Consider the following 25,355-nt stretch of genomic DNA (forward strand, 5'->3'; position numbering starts at 1 on the left):
ATAGGAAAATGCAACCAAAAGAAAACACAAACAACTGGAGGCCGGAGAGGGAGCAGTGCTGTACGGTGAGGACCTGGTAATCCGCCATCCTGTTCTGTGTCATGTGTGGGCAGGAGATGATCACACCCATCATCCTCACACTTACCCCAGTGATGATGAATGCTTATATAGAAACCGAGCAAGAGTACGGCAAGGGCAAAATAATCTTGTACTTATTAAGTGGGCGCACTATTATATGGGTGCTGTATAACACTGTTATTACAGTCATGGCCAAATGTATTGACACCCCTGCAATTCTGTCAGATAATTCTCAGTTTCTTCCTGAAAATGATTGCAAACACAAATTCTTTGGTATTATTATCTTCATTTAATTTGTCTTAAATGAAAAAACACAAAAAGAATTGTCCTAAAGCCAAATTGGATATAATTCCACACCAAACATAACAAAGAGGGTGGACAAAAGTATTGGCACTGTTCGAAAAATCATGTGATGCTTCTCTAATTTGTGTAATTAACAGCACCTATAACTTATCTGTGGCACCTAACAGGTGTTGGCAATAACTAAATCACACTTGCAGCCAGTTGACATGGATTAAAGTTGACTCAACCTCTGTCCTGTGTCCTTGTGCGTACCACATTGAGCATGGAGAAAAGAAAGAAGACCAAAGAACTGTCTGAGGACTTGAGAAACCAAATTGTGAGGAAGCATGAGCAATCTCAAGGCTACAAGTCCATCTCCAAAGACCAGAATGTTCCTGTGTCTACCGTGCGCAGTGTCATCAAGAAGTTTAAAGCCCATGGCACTGTGGCTAACCTCCCTAGATGTGGACGGAAAAGAAAAATTGACAAGAGATTTCAATGCAAGATTGTGCGGATGTTGGATAAAGAACCTCCACTAACATCCAAACAAGTTCAAGCTGCCCTGCAGTCCGAGAGTACAACGGTGTCAACCCGTACTATCTGTCGGCATCTGAATGAAAAGGGACTGTATGGTAGGAGACCCAGGAAGACTTCACTTCTTACCCCGAGACATAAAAAAGCCAGGCTGGAGTTTGCCAAAACTTACCTGAAAAAGCCTAAAACGTTTTGGAAGAATGTTCTCTGGTTAGATGAGACAAAAGTAGAGCTTTTAGGGCAAAAGCATCAACATAGAGTTTACAGGAGAAAAAAGAGGCATTCAAAGAAAAGTACACGGTCCCTACAGTCAAACATGGCGGAGGTTCCCTGATGTTTTGGGGTTGCTTTGCTGCCTCTGGCACTGGACTGCTTGACCGTGTGCATGGCATTATGAAGTCAGAAGACTACCAACAAATTTTGCAGCATAATTTAGGGCCCAGTGTGAGAAAGCTGGGTCTACCTCAGAGGTCATGGGTCTTCCAGCAGGACAATAACCCAAAACACACTTCAAAAAGCACTAGAAAATGGTTTGAGAGAAAGCACTGGAGACTTCTAAGGTGGCCAGCAATGAGTCCAGACCTGAATCCCATAGAACACCTGTGGAGAGATCTAAAAATGGCAGTTTGGAGAAGGCACCCTTCAAATATCAGGGACCTGGAGTAGTTTGCCAAAGAAGAATGGTCTAAAATTCCAGCAGAGCATTGTAAGAAACTCATTGATGGTTACCGGAAGCGGTTGGTCGCAGTTATTTTGGCTAAAGGTTGTGCAACCAAGTATTAGGCTGAGGGTTCCAATACTTTTGTTCGGCCCATTTTTGGAGTTTTGTGTGAAATGATCAATGTTTTGCTTTTTGCTTCATTCTCTTTTGTGTTTTTTCATTTAAGACAAATTAATTGAAGATAATAATACCAAAGAATTTGTGTTTGCAATCATTTTCAGGAAGAAACTGAATATTATCTGACAGAATTGCAGGGGTGTCAATACTTTTGGCCATGACTGTATGTGGACACTCTTATATGGGTGCTATAAGGCACTGTTATTAAGTGGGCACTATATATGGATGCTATATGGCACTGTTATTATGTGGTCACTGTTATATGGGTGCTATATGGCACTGTTATTATGTGGACACTCTTATATGGGTGCTATATACCACTGTTATTAAGTGGGCACTATATATGGATGCTATATGGCACTGTTATTATGTGGGCACTGTTATTTGGGAGCTATATGGCACTGTTATTATGTGGGCACTGTTATATGGGAGCTATATGGCACTGTTATTATGTGTGCACTGTTATATGGGTGCTATATGCCACTGTAATTATATGGGCACTGTTTTATGGGTGCTATATGCCACTGTTATTATGTGGGCACTGTTATATGGGTGCTATATGCCACTGTAATTATATGGGCACTGTTATATGGGTGCTATATGGCACTGTTATTATGTGGTCACTGTTATATGGGTGCTATATGGCACTGTTATTATGTGGGCACTTTTATATGTGTAACAACCCTGCTGGCATCACTGCATGGCCTCCCATCCCCCGCAAACCAACTTACTTTCTGCTTCAAGCCATGCTGTGAATTCTGTCTGTTGCCAGCTCTGTGCCTCTGCTCTCCATGTTTCCAGACTGTGTGTATAGGGGGACGGCGCCTGAACTCTCTGGTTCTTATGCAGTCAGGGTGCACCTGTGTAATATGTCCCTTACCAATCACCTAGAGCCCTTGACTATTTAGTTTCGCCACTCCCACTGAAACATTGCCTGTGCAATGTCTATACTCAGTTAGTATCTTGCTGCTGAGGAAGCCAGGCCCTGTTCTGTGTATCTCCTTCTCTGTAGGAATACTCTTTGTCTCACTTTGTACCTTGTCCACCTGCCAGGAGGCAGAATATCCTGGCCCTTGAGTCTTGTTCCCAGTACCTTGTCTGTACTCTGTCCGCCTGCCAGGAGGCAGAATATCCTGGTCCATGTGTCTTTGTCTCTGAGTCTCTGTCTGAACTCAGTTTTACCTCTGCCTGTCAGTCTCCTTGTCTGTGGTTCCTTCTCTGCCGTGTCTTTCCTTGTGTCCTCCCTATCTGTGCGTCTGCACCCTAGCCACTCTGCCTGCACGGCTCCCTAGCCGCTCTGCCTGCACGGCTCCCTAGCCCCTGTGCCTGCACGGCTCCCTAGCCGCTCTGCCTGCTCGGCTCCTTAGCCGCTCTGCCTGCTCGGCTCCTTAGCCGCTCTGCCTGCTCGGCTCCTTAGCCGCTCTGCCTCCCCGGCTCTCTTGCCGGCCAGCCTACTCCACACTCCTGCCTGTATCCATACCTGCACCTCCTGTGTGAACAGTTCCAAATCCTGTTCCATCATACACCACTCCCTCCTGCCTACACCTGCTGTGTGAACAGGTCCCTACCTGCCCCTTCTCATACCACGCCAATCTGTCCTGTGTCTCCAAGCCGTGCCCGCTTGCCCAGTGTCTCCAAGCCGTGGCCGCTTGCCCAGTGTCTCCAAGCCGTGCCCGCTTGCCCAGTGTCTCCAAGCCGTGCCCGCTTGCCCAGTGTCTCCAAGCCGTGCCCGCTTGCCCAGTGTCTCCAAGCCGTGCCCACTTGCCCAGTGTCTCCAAGCCGTGCCTGCCTGCCAGTGTACCAAGCCGTGCCTGCTTGCCCAGTGTCTCAGCCTGCCTGTTAGTCACACCTGTCCAAGTGACTTGTCCCCGAGTGGGATCAGCAGCCACAGCCAGACACCACCCTGGAGTGGCACCCGACAGCTACCTGCCGCACAAGCCTGACCTCACCATCAGAGGCTCCAGTGAAGACTGAGATAGCTGTCGTAGTCACGCCCCTTCCAGGGTAGTCTGGTTTGTGGCACAGTGGGGCCACAAACCCCCTGGCTCACGCCAGTCAGCCAAGGTGTGAGCGTGACAATATGGGAGCTATATGGCACTGTAATTATATGGGCACTGTTTTATGGGTGCTATATGCCACTGTTATTATGTGGGCACTGTTATATGGGTGCTATATGCCACTGTAATTATATGGGCACTGTTTTATGGGTGCTATATGCCACTGTTATTATGTGGGCACTGTTATATGGGTGCTATATGGCACTGTTATTATGTGGGCACTGTTATATGGGTGCTATATGGCACTGTTATGTGGGCACTGTTATATGGGTGCTATATGGCACTGTTATGTGGGCACTGTTATATGGGAGCTATATGGCACTGTTATTATGTGAGCACTGCTATATGGGTGCTATATGCCACTGTAATTATATGGGCACTGTTTTATGTGTGCTATATGCCACTGTTATTATGTGGGCACTGTTATATACGTGCTATATGCCACTGTTATTATGTGAAAAATGAGGATGAATGAACTCATGGAGATCAACATCCAACACTGCGGAGACACCATCACATGTTTCTCAATGCAGTGATTCTAGAGCAATGCCCCCATCCCTTATGGGAAATATGTAAAAACATGCAAAACACAAGCCGCGGAGACACCATCACATGTTTCTAAACGCAAGCAATGACTAGCCAGGTCTTTCCCTGGGAAGGAACAACCGCGGGAAGGGCAGTCTCCAATGAAGAAAACCACCTGTGCCAAAACATGGTATCCATCCACAGACAGCTGTTTCGGGGTATTGCCCCTCATCAGTGTGGAGTAGGAAACTGGCCAGTAGGAGCAATGCCTAGTAGAAGACTGTGAAAAATGAGGATGAATGAACTCATGGAGATCAACATCCAACACCGCGGAGACGCCACCACATGTTTCTCAACGCAGTGATTCTAGAGCAATGCCCCGAAACAGCTGTCTGTGGATGGATACCATGTTTTGGCATAGGTGGTTTCCTTCATTGGAGACTTCCCTTCCCGTGGTTGTTCCTTCCCGGGGAAAGACCTGGCTAGTCATTGCTTGCGTTGAGAAACATGTGATGGTGTCTCCGCGGCTTGTGTTTTGCATGTTTTACATATTTCCCATAAGGGATGGGGGCATTGCTCTAGAATCACTGAGTTGAGAAACATGTGATGGTGTCTCCGCGGAGTTGGATGTTGATCTCCATGAGTTCATTCATCCTCATTTTTCACAGTCTTCTACTAGGCATTGCTCCTACTGGCCAGTTTCCTAATCCACACTGATGAGGGGCAATACCCTGAAACAGCTGTCTGTGGATGGATACCATGTTTTGGCATAGGTGGTTTCCTTCATTGGAGACTGCCCTTCCGGTGGTTGTTCCTTCCCGGGGAAAGACCTGGCTAGTTATTGCTTGCGTTGAGAAACATGTGATGGTGTCTCCGCAGCTTGTGTTTTGCATACTGTTATTATGTGGTCACTGTTATATGGATGCTACTGCATATGGCACTGTTATTATGTGGGCTCTGTTATATGGGTGGTATATGCCACTGTTATGTGGGCACTGTTATATGGGTGCTGTATGGCACTTTTATTATGTGGACACTGTTATATGGGTGCTATATACCATTGTTATTATGTAGGCACTGTTATATGGATGCTATATGCCACTGTTATTATGAAGGCACTGTTATATGGATGCTACATGGCGCTTTTATTATGTGGGCACTGTTATATGGGTGCCATATGGCACTGTTATTATGTGGGCACTGTTATATAGGTGGTATATGCCACTGTTATGTGGGCACTGCTATATACGTGCTATATGGGACTGTTATTATGTGGGCATTGTTTGGTACTCTTTAACCTCTTCCCACCCTTCTCTCTAAACGTGACAATTTTTCTAAACTTTATTCTGGTCAACAGATGCGCTTGAACATGTTCCTCCATAACCATGCCCGTTTTATCTGTCGTGCCATTCTACCACGATCCCACCCCCAATGTGCACCTTGCCCACTGATAAGTCAGGATTCTAGTCAAATAGGGACTGGAGCAACAGCCACGTGAGGAACGTTAACCCCTTAAGGGCACAGACAATTTTTGTTTTTAAGCTTTGGTTTTTTTTCTCACCCTTCTTCATTTTTGGAATAAACAGCCATATGAGGGCTTGTGTTTTGCAGGATTGATTTTAGCTTTGAATGACGCCATTCAGTTTATCAAATATTGTACTGAAAAGTGGCAAACAAATTCGAAATGAGGTGAAACAGCTAAAAAAAATGCACTTCCGCCATTTTTTTTGTGGAGGAGGGGAATAATTTTTTTAGCATTAATTCAATGGTAAAAATTAGATGGCAACATAATTCTCAGGGTCAGTATAATTACAGCGATAACAAACTTGTGCATATATATTTTTTTATTTTACCTTTCGGGTTAAATAATTAAAAAATTTTGGTACCTAAGGACTTTTACAGATATGGCAGTGTGTATATATTTTTTGGATAATGGAAAATGTTGGATTATTCAAACTTTTATGTTTTGTTTTGAATTATATTTTAATATTTTTTAACACTTTAAAAAAAGAAAAGAAATTGTCATATGGGAACAACAGGCACTCGACTGCATGACAAACCATTGGCACCCGACTATGGGTCGCCCTCCCAGGGCTGTGGGGTACTCGGTACCAGGCTGGTCTCTCAGAAGGGAATGTCACAGCAGCGGTGACCCGGTCCATGGCCCTGGGTGCCCAAGCAATGGGGGAGATTGAATGATGGAAGGTAATTGATTAAATGAAAAGTTCGTGACGCCACCTTTGGTGTTCGGCAAGGGAGGTGTTAAGCCGACGCTGCATGCAGATCCGCTGGAACTGATGGTAAGGTGCAGCAAATAAGTAAAAGCTCCCCACAGGTGAAGCTGTAGTCCCAGGGCAGTGTAAATGTGGTTGGCACGGGGATGTAGCGGTGCCGGAAGGGTAGGAAGCAGACAAGACACAGCGGGGTGCAATTTCTGTACCTTTACTTGATAAATGCAGTCCAGGGCCCTGATTACAGATGGTACCGGATCAGGCTAGCCTGGAAGCAACTCAGGGATTCTCTCTCAGCAGATGGGCTGTGCAGTCTCCTTCCTAGCGCTTATTTGAGTGAAGTACTCCGAGTACTGAGTTACACTGGAGTTCCTCCTAATTCTCTTCTACTAGCACTCCTCGTATGGCAGACAGCTGTAGCCGCTATTCCTCTCTTGGCTCACTCTGTGCTGTTGTGCCTCCGAGTCTTAGATGGGGGTAGTGCAAATGTGGGGAGGAGGACCCCCATATAGTGTTTGGGCCGGAACCAGGGAGACCACCATCAGGATTATTGAAGGAACCACACCAGGGGGATTACAAAGGGAGACATGCGACTGAAGTTGTCAGGGCAACAGGGGGCGGTGCTAGGGCACAAGGAGCAGGGGGCGCGCTGAGGTGGGAGTTGGGAGAGCCAGAGAGAAGGTGGGAAGCAGGGTGACTTGCAGGGGCACGGACAGGAGCCTGTGAGTAGGAAACTGCGCATTTACCGACAAGAGAGACGGGAGAGACTGTTACCAGAGACTGCTTCCCGCCCCCCGTTCTCAGAGAATCATCCCCGCTGCCCCCCGCCTTTGTGGGAGAGAATCTTTACCTCAGGTTGTGGCCGTGAGTACACATAACCAGGCCGCAGAGGCTTGGACACTTCCCCCCAGCCTTCCCCCACTACGGCGACCCTGCCGTCACCGGCCTGAAGATACGCCACCTCATCATAGGCGAGATTAAAGGCCTGCTACCCCAGCTTTTGGAGAGACTCCTTGAAAAAGACGGCTTCAGATCATCTGTGGTACTGCGTCATCACCGCGCGCCACCAGCATCGCTTTCTTCAGGGCCTGTTGCGCCCCACCGGCATCGCTTTCTTCAGGGCCTGTGGCGCCCCATCGGCATCGCTTTCTTCAGGGCCTGTGGCGCCCCACCTGCATCGCTTTCTTCAGGGCCTGTGGCGCCCCACCGGCATCGCTTACTTCGGGGCCTGTTGCGCCCCATCAGCATCGCTTTCTTCAGGGCCTGTTGCGCCCCAGTGGCATCGCTTTTTTCAGGGTCTGTTGCGCCCCACCGACATCGCTTTCTTCAGGGCCTGTTGAGCCCCATTCCTTCCCGGAGTAGCGAGGCTTCAGGACAGCCGCCTCAGCGACCTCTACGCGGCCGCGCTCACAAAACCAGCAGTCCCTGGAAGGCTAAGTGGCATTATAATCTTGTTAAGATTGTTGAGTCCCTGCGTGGACTGTTTGTTTTTGTCTTTAATTTATGTTTGTTCAGCCAAGCCCAGTGTGTTGTGAGTTCATTTTCCCCTTCACCTTTGATGTCTGATGAACTCCCTTTGATGCTGGTGAAGAGAGGTAGTGAAATTGATTGGGATGGGAAGAACCTGTCATCTGAACAGGCGGAGTGTGATTGGACATCTGGAATTTCTGAGTGTATATAAGGCAGCCGACGCCCTGCAGGGTTTGCTGGTGATCCTTTCTGCTCTGAGCTCTGGCATCCAGTTTTAGTTCCTGTCTACTAAAAGCTAAGTTTTTACCCTGCTATTATTCCATGAGGTTTTGTCTGGTTTCCTTAGTGTTTGTATTCAGCCAGTCCTGGTTGGGACTGGCTAAATTCCATTTTTGCCTCTGATCAGTTGATCTCTTTGCTCTGTTTTCAGAATATACCTGAGTGCTGATATAGTGTTTTTGAAGTCTAGCGACTTCAGGGCCTTTTTTCCTATCAGACGGTTGGGATATTTTCTAGGGTTTTTTGACGGATTGCAGCCAGCATCTTTTCTGTCCTGTCCTATCTAGTTAGTTGGGCCCCATCGTTTGCTCAGCCTGTCTTTCTGTCTGTGTTTGTGTTTTCATCTGTTTTTCACCGACAATACATGTTGGGGGCTGTCTATTGCTTTGGGGTCTGCTCTGGGGCAGTTTAGATTTCCCCTTTCTTTCTTTAGGCTTATATAGTTCTCCGGCTGTGACGAGGGGTCTAGGGCACCGTAGGAAACCCCACGGCTACTGTTAGTTGTGGTGAATAGGATCAGGGGTCTGCAATCCGATAGCTACCAACCTCTCCGGTTTTCTGGACTTAGCTTGTATTTTTGTTTTCTCCTCCTCCGATGACTCATTCATAACACCAGTGGCTACAGTTAGATAAAAGTTATTTTGCAAACCACCATCCGTCTAGTGTCTCATCACTGCATCCTGTGAACCTGCTCAACCCTACACATTTACAGCCTCCTACTCCTCTGGTGTCTGTTGCAGGACCATTAGTATCCATACAACCGTGGAGACCAGGCTCCAGTTCATGCGCTCTCACTGGAGATGAGCCTTTCCTCTCTGCTTGATATCCGTGCTTCTTCCCCACGTCTGCACACTTCACCCTCCTCACACTAACTAACCACTCCTTCCTCCTGGCCCTCAGAGAGCACTCCTCCCCTTAATTCCGGTTCAGAGTCCCCCCTGCTGGCCTGGAGTGGAACTGTGTTGCATGTATAGGTTAACTGCGAGGGAGACCCTTCACTGCTTCCAAGCCTGGCATTACCCTCCCTGGAGGAAGGCAAGGCCACTGTGGCGGCCATACTCCTGGGGGCGCTACAACTACCTCTTCAAGGGGTGGCCAACGGGTACCCCACCAAGATTGTTCCCCAGTCTGCTGAGATATTGCCTTTTCTTCCCTGTCTAAATGCTGATGGTTCCAATTGTGTTTTTTCCCCCTTGTTAGTTTGCTCCTCTCTAGGTTTTTTCCATTTTCCTGTTTTGGTCTGCCCCATCACATTCTGGGTGTGGTTTTATATGTTCACTAGTGTTGAGCATTCCGATACCGCAAGTATCGGGTATCGGCCGATACTTGCTGTATCGGAATTCCGATACCGACTTCCGATATTTTTTCAATATCGGAATTCGGCATCGGAATCGGAAGTTCAGTTGATTGACGGCCTGACGTCATCATGATGCGCGGTGTGTGCGCATCATGATGCGCCGTCATTTCGGGCCTTCCGGGGGTCTCTGCCGGCCTGCCGGGGGGCTGTGCCGGCCTGCCGGGGGGCTGTGTGGACTGCCCGGGGTCTGTACCGGCCTGCCGGGGGGCTGTGCCGGCCTGCCGGTGGTCTGTGCACCCTGTGGGGGTCTGTACCGGCCTGCCGGGGGGCTGTGCCGGCCTGCCGGGGGGCTGTGCTGATGTCCGGGGGTCTGTGCAAGCATCGTCCGATGGGACTACAAGTCCCATCGGGCGATGCCTGCTACCATGACAGTGATTGACACATTAGCCAATGATGGGACAGTAGTAGTCCCATCATCCGGCTAATGTGTTAAATGTTAAAAAAAAAAAAAAAAAAAAAAAATACTACATGCATGCTACATACATACTACATGCATGCTACATATATACTACATACATACTACATACATGCTACATACATACTGCATGCTACATACATACTACATACATACTACATACATACTACATATATACTACATACATACTACATACATGCTACATACATACTGCATGCTACATACATACTACATACATACATACTACATACATACTACATACATGCTACATACTGCATGCTACATACATACTACATACATACTACATGCATGCTACATACATACTACATATATACTACATACATACTACATACATGCTACATACATACTGCATGCTACATACATACTACATACATACTACATGCATACTACATATATACTACATACATACTACATACATGCTGCATGCTACATATATACTACATGCTACATACATACTACATGCATGCTACATACATACTACATATATACTACATGCATGCTACATACATACTACATACTACATATATACTACATACATACTACATATATACTACATACATACTGCATGCTACATACATGCTACATACATACTACATACATACTACATACATACTACATGCATGCTACATGCATGCTACATGCATGCTACATACATACTACATGCATGCTACATACATACCACATACATACATACCACATATATACTACATACATACAATACATTCATACAATACATACATAGACATACAGTACATATAACATAGAGTAACATACTTACCAATACTTGTCACATTGTTCCCCGAAGCCATTGTCTATTCCGGGATAAATATTAACATAACAAACCACAAAAATACTCACCCACGATCCGAAGCAGTCCACGAGTGTGTCCCACGACGATCTTGGGTAGAGAACTGCAGCATCAGATGATGCTGCCGTTCTCTACGGGCTGTAGGAATCCAATGACGGAAGGTAGGTATCCTTCCGCACTGTATTCCTCCGCCACTTAAAAAAAAAAAGTCCCTAGTCTCACTTTATGCCATTGCTGTGTGGGAATTTCCCACACAGCAATGGCATAAAGTGAGACTAGGGACTTTTTTTTTTTTAAGTGGCGGAGGAATACAGTGCGGAAGGATACCTACCTTCCGTCATTGGATTCCTGCAGCCCGTAGAGAACGGCAGCATCATCTGATGCTGCAGTTCTCTACCCAAGATCGTCGTGGGACACACTCGTGGACTGCTTCGGATCGTGGGTGAGTATTTTTGTGGTTTGTTATGTTAATATTTATCCCGGAATAGACAATGGCTTCGGGGAACAATGTGACAAGTATTGGTAAGTATGTTACTCTATGTTATATGTACTGTATGTCTATGTATGTATTGTATGAATGTATTGTATGTATGTAGTATATATGTGGTATGTATGTAGCATGTAGTATGTATGTGGTATGTATGTAGCATGCATGTAGTATGTATGTAGTATGTATGTAGTATGTATGTAGTATGTATGTAGTATATATGTAGTATGTAGTATGAATGTAGTATATATGTAGTATGTATGTAGCATGTAGTATGTAGCATGCATGTAGTATATATGTAGTATGTATGTAGTATGTATGTAGCATGCATGTAGTATATATGTAGTATGTAGCATGTAGTATGTATGTAGCATGCATGTAGTATGTAGCATGTAGTATGTATGTAGCATGCATGTAGTATATATGTAGTATGTATGTAGTATGTATGTAGCATGCATGTAGTATGTATGTAGCATGTAGTATGTAGCATGCATGTAGTATATATGTAGTATGTAGCATGTAGTATGTATGTAGCATGCATGTAGTATATATGTGTTATGTATGTAGCATGTAGCATGCATGTAGTATGTATGTAGTATATATGTGGTATGTATGTAGCATGCAGTATGTATGTAGCATGCATGTAGTATATATGTAGTATGTATGTTGCATGTAGTATTTATGTAGTATGAATGTAGCATGTATGTAGTATGTAGTATGAATGTAGCATGTATGTAGTATGCATGTTGTATGTATGTAGCATGTAATTTTTTTTTTTTTTTTTTTTTTTTTACATTTAACACATTAGCCGGATGATGGGACTACTACTGTCCCATCATTGGCTAATGTGTCAATCACTGTCATGGTAGCAGGCATCGCCCGATGGGACTTGTAGTCCCATCGGACGATGCCTGCACAGACCCCCGGAGCCTGCACAGACCACCGGCAGGCCGGCACAGCCCCCCGGCAGGCCGGCACAGCCCCCCGGAGCCTGCACAGCCCCCCGGCAGGCCGGCACAGCCCCCCGGCAGGCCGGCACAGCCCCCCGGAGCCTGCACAGCCCCCCGGCAGGCCGGCACAGCCCCCCGGCAGGCCGGCACAGCCCCCCGGAGCCTGCACAGACCACCGGCAGGCCGGCACAGACCACCGGAGCCTGCACAGACCCCCTGGCAGGCCGGCACAGCCCCCCGAAAGGCCCGTACAGACCCCAGAGAGGCTGTACAAGGGCAGGAAAGGGTTTTTCTTATTCCGATACCGGAAGTCCCATAGACTTGAATGGGACTTCCGGTATCGGAATCGGCGATACCGATACTTTTTTTAAAGATCGGCCGATACCATCCGATACGATACTTTGAAGTATCGGACGGTATCGCTCAACTCTAATGTTCACCATTCACTGAACTTCCTTGCTGATTATACTGGACTTCGGTTTAGGAGTTCCAGCCCTTCAGCTCAGGGTTTTACCTTGCATGGTAAACACCAGTTGAATTTCTGCTGTGAATCTGTTTCTATTCCTTCCCAGTTCCTCTTCCTTTCACCTCTTTAGGTTCTGGGAGGTTATACTTGTTTAGTTTAGTTTTGCCTCTCCTTAGCTACTGCTGTCTACCTTATACTGTATGAACATGTTTTAAATTTGTCATGTGGATTTTGTATCTTCTTGCACACATTCCTCTCCTCTTGTTGGCAGTGTGTTGCAGCCACTCCTCTGGTTCCTCATGACATACCAGAAACCCCTTGATGGACTTTTAAGGAGCCAGTTCCGAGGTGGTGTTTTTGAATTGTCCAGCTGGAGTCTTTCTAGTCTGTACCAGTACCAGTTGGGTGTGGGTGCGGCATAGGAGGTTGTCTCTTTTTCCAGTACCAGTGAGTGAGTGTGGAGCAGGCTGATCTATACAATAGCACCCCCTATATAGGGAGGGAAGGGGCTAACATTAATTATCATTAATTACAGCTAGGTCCATTATATAACCCCGCAGCTGCTGAGATCAATAGCACCTGTACCATCTAAAGCATTTAACAGTACTTTTATTCCTGTATTCATGCCTACAAAATAATTGCTAGGTACCAAAACTCAGAATGCCAGAATTGGTGCATTTTGGTGGGTCAAGCTCGTGAGAAGGGAAAGTATTAAGATGAACTTAAAAGAATATGTGAGTCTTGGGCTAGGTTCACATTTTGTTAGGGACATCCTTTTAACGGATCCGTTAAACGGATGCGCTAACGCAGATGTCATTTTTGACATCTTTTGTGACCTAGCGCTAACGTATGCGCTAACGCATGGTAGCATTTCGTTACCATGCGCTACCATGCGTTAGCCCATACAGGTCTATGCACAGTGAATGCGTTCGTTTGCTGTGTGCTAGACCCGACACACTCTCGGATGCTGCAGACTGTGTCCGAGGGTGCGTCATGAAGTAACGCATCATCGCTACCACATGCCGATTTTGGCATGTGTTAGGATGCGCTACTATTATTGCGGGCAATGCGTGCGTTAACGCATCCGTTACATAGCGCTAGTGCCGCTATGTAACGTCTGCCATCAGCGCATTGCCCACAATGCAATGTGAACCCAGACTTAGGGGCTTAGTGTGCCGTGCACAGGGAGAAGCGTAAAGAAAAGGGAGAATGAAAATAAATGGGAAGGAACGGTGTGGGAAAGGGAAAAGAAGCTGGATGACTATACAGTGATAAAAAATAGTAATATGATAAATAAATAGGAAGGATTTGATTATTATGATTTTTATCACTCTCTAGTCATACAGATAAGGCGCCCTAATACACTTTTTCCCCCAGGAAGCTCTAGTAATCTAGTACTATACTGTATGACTTTTTTGATATTACATTATGTGGAGATTGTACTATACCCAGCAGCCAATGTGAGCAAAAAAAATCTGTAGTGTAAGCATTCAGAAGAATAAAACAGAAATCTGTAAAAAGAGATTTCAGACCACCGCAGACCCTCTATAGACAGTGCAGCTGAGCCGAAGACTCTGAGCATCGCGATGTCCTATAATGACATTCTCTTACAGAAGAAGTAGAAGAACACCAGTGACGATGGCTCCGCTCCTTCCTATGCCATGGCCGATCTGCCTGATAGAAAATGTTGATGGGAATAAACTGGTTCTCAATAATGAAGCCGAGAAAATCCTTCTGGAAATCTCACAGCCGGTGGTGGTGATCGCAATCGTAGGAAAATACCGGACAGGAAAATCTTATCTGATGAACAAACTGGCCGGAAGCAGAACGGGTGAGTAATAAAGGCGAGCGCCAAACATGTCCTACGTATGAATAATGTATGACCCAGAATCCGTTCACTGATCAGGAGGGAGCGCCGCTCATCCACAGAGGTCACATGTGCGTGACTGCCCACTGCTCCACTATTGTCTATGGGAGACTTGGTCATACATTGACATTACTGCTCCACTAACACAGAAACATCGCACTAAATGTACTTATCATTATGTGTAAGATGTGAAAGGATGTAATGCGTGTACACAGTGACTGCACCAGCATAATAGTGAATGCAGCTCTGGGGTATAATACAGGATGTAACTCAGGATCAGTAATGTAATGTATGTACACAGTGACTGCACCAGCAGAATAGTGAGTGCATCTCTGGAGTATAATACAGGATGTAACTCAGGATCAGTAATGTAATGTATGTACACAGTGACTGCACCAGCAGAATAGTGAGTGCAGCTCTGGGGTATAATACAGGATGTAACTCCAGATCAGTAATGTAATGTATGTACACAGTGACTGCACCAGCAGAATAGTGAGTGCATCTCTGGAGTATAATACAGGATGTAACTCAGGATCAGTAATGTAATGTATGTACACAGTGACTACACCAGCAGAATAGTGAGTGCAGCTCTGGAATGTAATACAAGATGTAACTCAGAATCAGTAATGTAGTGTATGTACACAGTGGCTGCACCAGCAGAATAGTGAGTGCAGCTCTGGGGTATAATACAGGATGTAACTCCAGATCAGTAATGTAATGTATGTACACAGTGACTGCACCAGCAGAATAGTGAGTGCATCTCTGGAGTATAATACAGGATGTAACTCAGGATCAGTAATGTAATGTATGTACACAGTGACTACACCAGCAGAATAGTGAGTGCAGCTCTGGAATGTAATACAAGATGTAACTCAGAATCAGTAATGTAGTGTATGTACACAGTGGCTGCACCAGCAGAATAGTGAGTGCAGCTCTGGAGTATAATATAGGAGGTAACTCAGGTTCAGTACAATAGTAACAATAGTAGCGATGAGCTATTTATTTGCTCTTATGTGCTACAGAAATAAATTGTTTGGTTATAAATATCTCCAGGTTTTGCTCTTGGATCCAGCATCCAGTCAAAGACTAAAGGGATCTGGATGTGGTGCGTTCCTCACCCTCAGAAATCCGGACAGACACTTGTTCTCCTGGACACGGAGGGACTCGGTGATGTGGAAAAGGTGAGTTACAGCCTCTGTTTCGTCTCCTATTGGTCAGACATTGATCAGTCTCCTCCTTCCCTGTCCGGTGTTGCGGATCAGCAGTAATCTTTTTCTCTTCTTGTTCTTCAGGGCGACTGTAAGAACGATGCCTGGATCTTCTCCTTGGCCGTCATGTTGAGCAGCTCCTTGGTGTTTAACAGTTTGGGGACTATTGATCAACAGTCTATGGAGCAGCTACAGTATCCAAAATATACTTCTTTAGAAACCTATTTTTTACATTAAAAGATGGCCTGTCTCTTCTCCCCTGGTGCAAATGCAGCTGTTCTCCTGAATCCAACGATGTTTTTCTCTTCTTTATGCCCCTCTCAATTCCTGAGATATGGCCTCCTCTCTGTATGTAATTCTAGTCCTTTTAGCCAACTGACTTTGGACTGTTTCTTGACCACTCCTTTGACTCCTGACTACCCTGTCTCACAGCTTGCCCGTGAAATGGTGAGTAAGATGCACCTTTGTCAGTACATAGTAAATCAAGCGTATCGGGCCAACTACTGCTCATATAGGAGGATGGGGGGGCCCACTGGGGGGATTCATCTGTCCCCCTATGGGCCAGTACAAGCATGTAGGTGGGGGAAGAGGTGGTTGGAGATGTAATATGCAGTCCTCCTGCCTTTATGCTCATTTTTTTTTGCCAATTTCAACACGACCCATCCATGTGTCTTAATGAGCCGCATTCACACATGGCAGGTTTTCAATCATGTTGCAAAATTTGCAGTGAATTTTCATTGCACATTCCAACTTACTCAATAGAAAAGCTGAAATCTGTGTATAAAAAAAAATTGTGGCAAAATTTGCATTTTTTACTAAATCTATCACCGATTCACATTTTCCATAACCGCCGTCTCCCAGTTACGTCACCGAACTGGCAAAACTGATCAAGCTGAAATCGTCTACTGAGGACGACAACACCGGGGAATATAAGAGATATTTCCCATCATTTACCTGGTGCGTCCGAGACTTCTCCCTGTTACTGGAGAAGAATGGAAAAGCAATAACGGAAGATGAATATCTGATGTCTTCTCTGGAGCTCAAGAAAGGTAATAAATTTGGAAGAATTTGTTTTAGAATAGTGTGGTTGGGGAATTTTTGAAACGAAGAAATACATCCATAAAATCACATTAGACTGATAATGCCAGTAACTTTCACTTCTGTTAATTTTTAGTAATTTCTGGGTTCATTTACTTACTTTCTGAGAATTGAAATGGACAAGTTGTGCAACTTTTATTATCACTTTTTGACGTCTACAAAGGTTTCCTAACCTCATAACAACTATTTTATTGCTCCTTCGCTTTCTAAATTAAATGTTAAAGGGGTTGTCCAACACTGGGAAAGCACTTGCTACCAGATCAAGGGAGGTAAAAAAAAAAAAAAATGATATTTACGTCTCGAACAAACTCTCCTCTTCGCCAGTTAATTCTTAGTCCCACAATTGTCAACATCTGAATGGGGCATCACAGCCGGTCCAGGAGGTAAATATCATGTTGTTTTTTTTATTCCACCTACCCACTAGACCCATTAATGAAGGATCATCATCCATCATCATTGGTGACAGTGGTGATAATCTCCTCTGCATTGACGCAATGAAGGCAGGAGACAGCATTACCTTGACACACCTGTTGTCGAGCAAGAAGTCAAGTTCATAAAGCCTGAAAAATTTGTCAACTGTCTTCACATCTTTCCTGGCTTCACGTAATCTATATCAACATTTCTTATTTATGTCGTCAAGGTAATGGCACAAAAATTATGGATTATAATTTACCCCGCGAGTGCATACTGCACTTTTTCCACACACACAAATGTTTTGTATTTGACCGTCCGGCATCAACGAAAAAACTTCAGATTTTAGAAGAATTAGAAGAAAGTGAATTGGAAGAAGAGTTTGTGGAACAAACTAAAAGATTCTACAGTTACATGATACATCACAGTCGTGTTAAATCCCTGGCTGGAGGAGCTGAAGTAACTGGGAGAAGTAGGTATCATAGAATGGTTTGAATAAATAAGGACACCCTTTTTTATTTACAGACAATCTGATCTTATTGGCTAATGTGATAAATGGACAATCAGAAAATATTTTGATTTAAAAATGAGATAATTTTACATTCTAAAAATTCCTCCATAGTGCCGGCCATGAGGAGTCTGGCTTTGGTCTAACTTATAGTTTACTGCCTGTTGTCAGGCGTAATCTGTTTCTGGAAACAAAAATGCCAAGATAGTTTGCAGTAAGTGAGGGCAAGTCTTTACATCTCTACAGAAAGTGGGGCAGGTCTTTATCTCTTTAAAGAAAGTGAGGAAGAGTCTTTGTTTATAGAATGTGGCAACGGATCTTTGTGTCTCTAAAGAAAGTGTGTGAGGGCCTTTGTCTATCTACAAGAAGTGTGGGTGGGCTTTGTCTCCTACAGGAAGTGGGAGAGGGTCTTTGTTTCTATACAGGAAGTGAGGACCGGTATTTGTCTCTCTACAGGAAGTGGGGATGGGTCTTTGTTTTTCTACAGGAAGTGGGGGTGGGACTTTTTCTCTCTCTCTGGGGGTGGTTTTATGTTTATAGAAAGTCGTGGTGGGTCTTTGTGTCTCAAAAGAAAAGGTGTGGGGGTCTTTTTCTATCTACAGGAAGTGTGGGTTGCTTTTTGTCTCTCTACAGGAAGTGGGGTTGGGTCTTTGTCTTTCTACATGAAGTGGAGACTGCACTTTGTCTCTCTACAGGAAGTGGGAGAGGGTCTTTGTCTTTCTACAGGAAGGGGGGTGGGTCTTTGTATCTCTACAGGAAGTGGGGGTGGGTCTTTGTCTCTGCAGGAAGTGGGGGTGGGTCTTTTTCTGTTCATAGAAAGTGGCACAAGGTCTTTGTGTCTCTAAAGAAAGTGTGTGAGGGTCTTTGTCTCTACCAGAAGTAGGAGAGGGTCTTTGTCTATCTATAGGAAGTGTGGGTGTGTCCTTGTCTCTCTACAGGAAGTGGGGGTGAGTCTTTGTCTCCCTACAGGAAGTAGGAGAGGGTCTTTGTCTCTCTATAGGAAGTGGGAGAGGGTCTTTGTTTCTCTACAGGAAGTTGGAGTGGGTCTTTATCTCTGTCAACAAAGTGGGTAAGGGTCTTTTTCTGTTCATAGAAAGTGTCCTTGGATCTTTGTCTCTCTACAGGAAGTGGGGATGGGTCTTTGTCTCTCTACAGGAAGTCTGAGAGGGTCTTTGTCTCTCTAGAGAAAGTGGGGATGGGTCTTTGTCTCGCTACAGGATGTGGGGACCGGTGTTTGTCTCTCTACAGGAAGTGGAGATGGGTCTTTGTCTCTCTACGGGAAGTGGGGACAGGTCTTTGTCTCTCTACAGGAAGAGGGGATGGGTCTTTGTCTCTCTACAGGAAGTGGGGGTTGGGTCTTTGTCTCTGTCCAGAATGCCGTGGTTGGTCTTTGTGCCTTTACAGAAAGTGTGAGTGGGTCTTTGTCTCTGTACAGAAAGTGGGGGAGGGTATCAAACCGAAAATGCAAAGAAGGAAAAACAAATTATGCATACAAATACATTTTCACTTTCACAACAGATTTTATAGTCATAGAAAACATAACACTATGGTAGTGTAATGCCAAATGTCTGAATTTTATCTTTCAGTGTTAGCCATTCTCACAGCTTCGTATGTGTCGGCAATTCAGAGCGGAACAGTCCCCTGCATGGAGAATGCAGTTCTGGCTCTGGCAGAGATAGAAAATACCGGAGCTATACAAGACGCAATGTCAAAATATCAATGTGAGATGGACAAATATGTCCCGAAGTTCCCTACGGAAACACAACAAGAGTTCCTGAACATACACATGGAATGTGAGAAAGAGGCCATTAGAGTCTTCATGGGACGTTCCCTCAATGACAAGAATCAAAAATATCAACGGAAGCTGAAGGTCAGTCACTAGGTTAAGCAGTAAGCCTCCCTTGAACCATTAAGAATAACTTACCAGGAACTCCAGGCTCCATTGTTGAAGACTGATGACTGCAAGAAAATTAGTTCTATTTATTTTCAACTTATTGATCATATTATTATCATTTTTGGCATTTTCTTTATGTTTAGCTCCGCCAATGAGAACACTTGAATATCAGTATTCCTGTGTTCTGAATGGCAATTATTAATGCTGGTCACAGTAGTGCAATGCCCTGGATAATCCATTGCCATTATAGGACTGTGAACAGCCTTCCATTATTGCCCCTGACATAATGGTGAATGGTAACAAGTCCATGATGCGTTCCAAACCGATTTAACAATTGTTAATACATTTTTTACAAGTTATGACAAATAGTCTATATTCACATCAAAGCTGGAACTGGGTAAATAGATTTTCTTGTTTTTTTTTTACAGTGGACATCCTCTATTTTTTTTACAACTTCCAGATTTCATCCAACGAGAGTAGTCTTTTACGTTTGCAGAACCCACCGATGCTGGTGGGATTGTGTGTTTACCACGACAGACAGGAGCCAGAAGACTGCAGTGTCTGATTTCTCATACTCCTGCACTGATTAGAAGCACTTCACTTTCATATTAAACTGTATAAGTTTCTTTTAGCAGTGCAGTAGTTAATCTGCTCAGTTGCGAGCTCCTGGAAACTTTCCTGCATTAAGGCTCAGCTGTGCACTGTTAGCCACTCCAATCTACTATATAAACTGTCCTGGCTAGCACTCATCAGTGTTAGCTTTTGCTGCATGGCTAGAGATTGTTGGTGGTTATTATTGAAGAAGGCGTTTGGTGGATTTATCTGTAACTGTTGCTAGGTTTTGAGTGTGTGCTAATTCCCCTTCTTTTACATTGATTTGACCCTATTCTCCACTCCTCGATGTTTACCTCTGCTTTTGTGTGTATATTTGTATGTTTGATATTTTCCTTTTTCCCTGTACCTAGTACCTTTTTAGTCTGGTTGATGTATTACGGTACGCTACTGTTCCCCTCTTCCCTGGGTGGGGGAAGGGTACAGACTGAGGGTGGGTTCAGGAGCTAAGGCAAGGTACGTGGCCCTGGCATCTTCACCATCAGAAGTAATCAGGGGAGCAGGGCGAGCTATGATGCCCCTAACGTTAGGGACAGGGAAGCAGCAGATTTCTAATCTTCCCTTTGAAAATGAACCATCGGCTAAACAATGCACTCGCGTATGAGGAAGTCAGGTGGGATAACTGTCTGCTAAATCATCTACTATCTCATGTGACTCCCAGCTTTACATTATACTCATCATTTATAACATTACTACAGTTTCCAAGATGATTAAGGAGAACTTCATTATATCTTCATCATTTCTTTTTTGAACAGGAGCTAATTGATAATAAATCGAATGAATATTCTACAAAAAATGAAAAGGCTTCGAGAGATTATTGCCGAAATCTTCTCCAGGAGCTCAGTGCCACTATGGAGAAAGACATATTGGCAGGAAAATATTCCGTACCAGGAGGACACAAACTGTATTTAATGGAAAAGCTTAAAGTTATGGAATATTATAACACAAGACCTGGGAAAGGTATGAAGGTGAGTTTGCAAAAAAAAATAAAGGAAAAAAGTATAAAAATCTCTGGCATCACAAATGACATGTGTTTTTTTTTTCGGGCCATAACTCTTAAGGTATTCTAATGGCCATCCTTCATCTGATCTGTGAGGACCTTCCAATAGTAGAAGTTTTACATTTGACTTACTGTTTTGAGGGAAAAACTACTAATTTGGAAAAGCAAAGAAAAAAACCAGACACATCGTAACCCAGAGCCTTCTACCAAGATAGCACTTTTCCAGTTTTGGAGTGGAAAAAAAATCTTAGGGTAGTTTCACATTTGCATTTAAGGCCGCAGCGACGGCCTGCGCATGGCCGCCGCTAAGCCCTGCCCCCTGCCGCACCTCCTCCTGTAGCTCCGCCTACGAGCGCATGACGCTGCATGCGTCCTGCGTCCCCTATCTTTAGCACTGGGAATGCAGGCCATGTGCAAGTATGCGTTTGGCGGCGCATGCGTCCTTTTGACGCTGCGCCGACCGCACCAAATTGCAACAGGTTGCGTTGGCGCTGGTCGGCGCAGCATCAAAAGGACGCATGCGCCGCCAAACGCATATCTGCGCATGGCCTGCGCCCCCAATTCTAAAGATAGGGGACGCAGGACTCATGCAGCGTCATGCGCCCGTAGGCGGAGCTACCAGAGGAGGTGCGGCAGGGGACGGGGCTTAGCGGCGTCCTTAAACGCAAATGTGAAACTACCCTAAGTCCTATTTGGTGTCCAGTGACCTCTAGCTCTTGTACTCCATACAGATCTCCATATGAGCATGTTAATAGTATTGGTCACCACCACACAAGGGTCTATATAAGTAGGGTCGCACAGACTTGGGGGATACTTTGAAGTATAACATGATGGAGTCAAATACTTATTTAGTGGGAAATAAAAAGGATTGCCAAATAAATAACTCCAAAGTGAAATTTGGGATTTATATGGAACTTGCTCAGCTGTATTTATAGCTCCTTCAGAAGTGAACGGAGGGACAAGTACATGTGGCCAACCGGCTACTTTTCCATTCACCGGTCTATTCAAGTGATAAGTGAGATTCATCCATCAAATACCAAATTAGATGCAATTCATGTCTAAGATAACAATACCCCTTAAATTGACATGATATACCCCTTTATTTATGTATTTATGCTAGTTATCCCCATAACCAATTTCACCTTTCGCAACCAAAGGCTCTTGAAGTGATGCAGGAGTTTATCCATGAGAATAAGGACATTGAAGCTGCCATTGTTCAAGCCGATGAGACTCTGACTGACAAGGAGAGACAGCTAGCAGGTGAGAGACGGGCTGTCGTAGTGACGCCGACAAATGTCATGGACGTTGACGCAATATTTCGCTCATTATGTTTCTGGAACCAAATACTGGGCAAATTATAACATCATTGGGTGACTATTTGCTGCCAAATTTCAACAAAGTGGGTGGCCCGAAGTGGGGAAAAGCTGCACAAACTGATTCACTTGGTTGGAGCATTGAAAACAATGAAGAGGCCACATTGGTAAATCAACGTCAATGGTCCTTCATTCTCAGGATCGGTTGGATTCCAGGCACTGTGATCTACCATCTGATACATTCTTAGTTATACCGATTGTTAATCACTTACCTGTTTCGGTTTTAGAGGAACGTGCTCAAACCGAGAACGCAGAGAGGGAGAAACAAATTATGGAGCAAAATAATAAAAATCTGCAACAACGCATGGAAGATCAAGAAAGAAGTTTTGAGCAGCATAAGGCAATGCTCATGGACAAGATGGAGCAAGACAGAAAGATGATGGTTCAGCAAAATGAATTAGTCATATCTCAGAAGCTCAAGGTAAAGTATTGTAAAGCTCAGCTGGATTTCCCTAAATTGTCCGTTCTGGTGCATGTGATTATAAAATCGGAATGATTTGGTAAATTTTACTGGCATATCAAGTTGCTTACCTTAAAGTCTTTCTGGTGGTTCCTCATGGTTCTTCCACCGAAAATCTCAGCATTCACTTGAAGCTTCCTTGAGAGAAATCCAACAATGTCCATAAGACTACTGGAAAAAGTTGAGGGTTCTATTAGCTGTAAAAGTGAGGTAACTGGAGTCATTAAAAAACATTTGTTAGATATCATCTCAATTCATCAGCATTTGAACTTCTTCCGGACCACCTATAGACTTTCAACGTCTGGATTGTCCATCTCCTATTCTTCAGTGACATTTTAAAACCTCCCTGCATAGGAGCTCAGGTAATCCTGTAGATGAAGGTGTCAAGGACAGCCGGAGTCCCCGTAGAGAAGGCAGAGACGGTTTATCACCGTCTCTACCTTCCCCATTGCTGTATACCCAATACTCAACAAACTCTGTGTATTTAGTAATAGAAAGCACTGAAGGTGCTTCCTCCTCCATACACAGAAGTTTATAGTGAGTGGTAGAGGCTCCACTGGGTAACATGAGATACACACCGCTCTGCAATGCAGCCATGAGGCTGGATGTCCCCTGTAACTGGGGCTAATATACCATCCCCAGTTACAGAGGAAATAAGATGAAAATATAAATATTTAAATGCCCCCCACTCCTCCCCCCCAAACAAAGGTCTTTATGGCATTATGGGGGTGCACAATGTGCAAAATATATGAAAAATAAGGAAATAAAATATAACATGTAAAAAATAAATAAAAATAAAATAAAAATGCCAAATTACTGTTACCAGTCTCGCTCATGTAAAAAAAAGTGTCCAATATTTAAAAATATTTTTTTTAGAACAAGCAACACATTTTTAAGATATCTTAAGTATCTTAAAAGAATACCAGTAAATCATTACACCCATGTAAATGGTGACTTACAGCATAAAATTTAAGAAGGAGAAAATAGTCCTTAAATGCCAAAAAAATTCCATTTCCATAGAAAAAATATATCAATATCATTACTCAATTCCTATAAATATATTACATGGGTTACATAGTTGTAAATATGTAAGTAAATCCAAGAGTGTAAACAACAGCCGAGGACTCAGGTGGGGATATATCTAATGATGGCAGAACAGAGAGAAAAAGCGGGGGGAGCAAAAAAACTCTGTATATATGTATACCCCAATATTAAGTGCATGTGCCTTTAAATATAGCGAGCTTGCATATAATGCATCAAGATTTGTATAAAATAAAGTGCACAAAATATAACCATCACTATATTGCTCCATGTTTTAAGACATTTTCAATTCAAACATCATATTAATGAAAAGGGAAATAATTACCCAGAATTGTGTTCAATCCCGCCTGGACCTGAGCCACATACCCCGACGTGCGTTTTGCGTTCAGTAGTTCCCGCTTCCTGGGGGGGGTCTCACATACGTATTTGAATGTATTGTTGTGATGATAAAAAAATAAATGAAATGGGAAAAACAGACATTTATTTCCCTTATTTTTTCACTGATATCGACAGATATGAGCAAAAACAAGAGACTGTGACAGTGATATACAAATGAAACCCTCAAAAAAGACACAAAAATATTTTGAATATCTGTACATGAAAACAAATTACACCTTTTAAAATCACATGTATGGCAAAAACAACTCCCCGAAAATTGGGGGTAAATGTCCTAGTCCTGAACTGGTTAAGTAGTCATGGTTTTAATTTTTTGTGTTGAAAAATCTTTACCTCTTCTTACTTCTGTTTTTGTGTCCATATTAGGAACAAGAAATGATGATGAAACAAGGGTTTAATGACAAAATGTCAGCCCTGCAAAACGAAATTCGATACTTACGGGAACAGAACAGAGCAGAACCCGGAATATGTATTATAATTTAATTTTATTAAAAAAGTGAATTAAAACAAACCTATCACCTGATTTTTCCAATATAAACTAAAGCCATCACCCTTAACTGCTTTATTCACTGAGACATGTACCTGCACAGTTGAACTAAAGGCAAAGCACAGTCTCGTACTGGGCATGCGCTGGCACCAACCACTTTTGGGTTAATAAGTGCCTGTGCATTATAGGACTTTGCTCTGTC

General features: G+C 44.1%; 1 protein-coding gene across 2 annotated transcripts; it reads left to right on the plus strand.

The window, feature by feature from the left end:
* Positions 1–25,177, plus strand: LOC141085376 (guanylate-binding protein 3-like). 2 transcript variants are annotated; one of them, XM_073570677.1, is made up of 11 exons: positions 1–65; positions 14,412–14,629; positions 15,719–15,846; positions 15,958–16,067; positions 16,735–16,922; positions 17,612–17,854; positions 19,477–19,760; positions 21,152–21,364; positions 22,554–22,656; positions 22,997–23,190; positions 25,033–25,177. In XM_073570677.1, the coding sequence occupies exons 2-11, from the start codon at positions 14,437–14,439 to the stop codon at positions 25,147–25,149; spliced, it is 1,773 nt and encodes a 590-aa protein (XP_073426778.1). In that variant the 5' UTR covers positions 1–65; positions 14,412–14,436; the 3' UTR covers positions 25,150–25,177. The 2 variants fall into 2 exon arrangements, with proteins under 2 accessions (XP_073426778.1, XP_073426777.1); XM_073570676.1 differs by having other exon boundaries at positions 4–76.
* The last annotated feature ends 178 nt before the right edge of the window (positions 25,178–25,355 follow it).

The sequence above is a fragment of the Dendrobates tinctorius genome, unplaced genomic scaffold (genome assembly GCF_039654945.1).
Source record: "Dendrobates tinctorius isolate UK_male_01 unplaced genomic scaffold, ASM3965494v1 ptg000028l, whole genome shotgun sequence".
Classification (NCBI taxonomy): domain Eukaryota; kingdom Metazoa; phylum Chordata; class Amphibia; order Anura; family Dendrobatidae; genus Dendrobates; species Dendrobates tinctorius.

Bases quoted from the DNA above. Each gene is read 5' to 3' on its own strand.
- LOC141085376 (XM_073570677.1), top strand. From the start codon at position 14,437: ATGGCTCCGCTCCTTCCTATGCCATGGCCGATCTGCCTGATAGAAAAT. The intron at 19,761-21,151 runs GTCAGTCACTAG...TTTTTTGAACAG, and splicing joins AATATCAACGGAAGCTGAAG to GAGCTAATTGATAATAAATC. The intron at 22,657-22,996 runs GTGAGAGACGGG...TTTCGGTTTTAG, and splicing joins CAAGGAGAGACAGCTAGCAG to AGGAACGTGCTCAAACCGAG.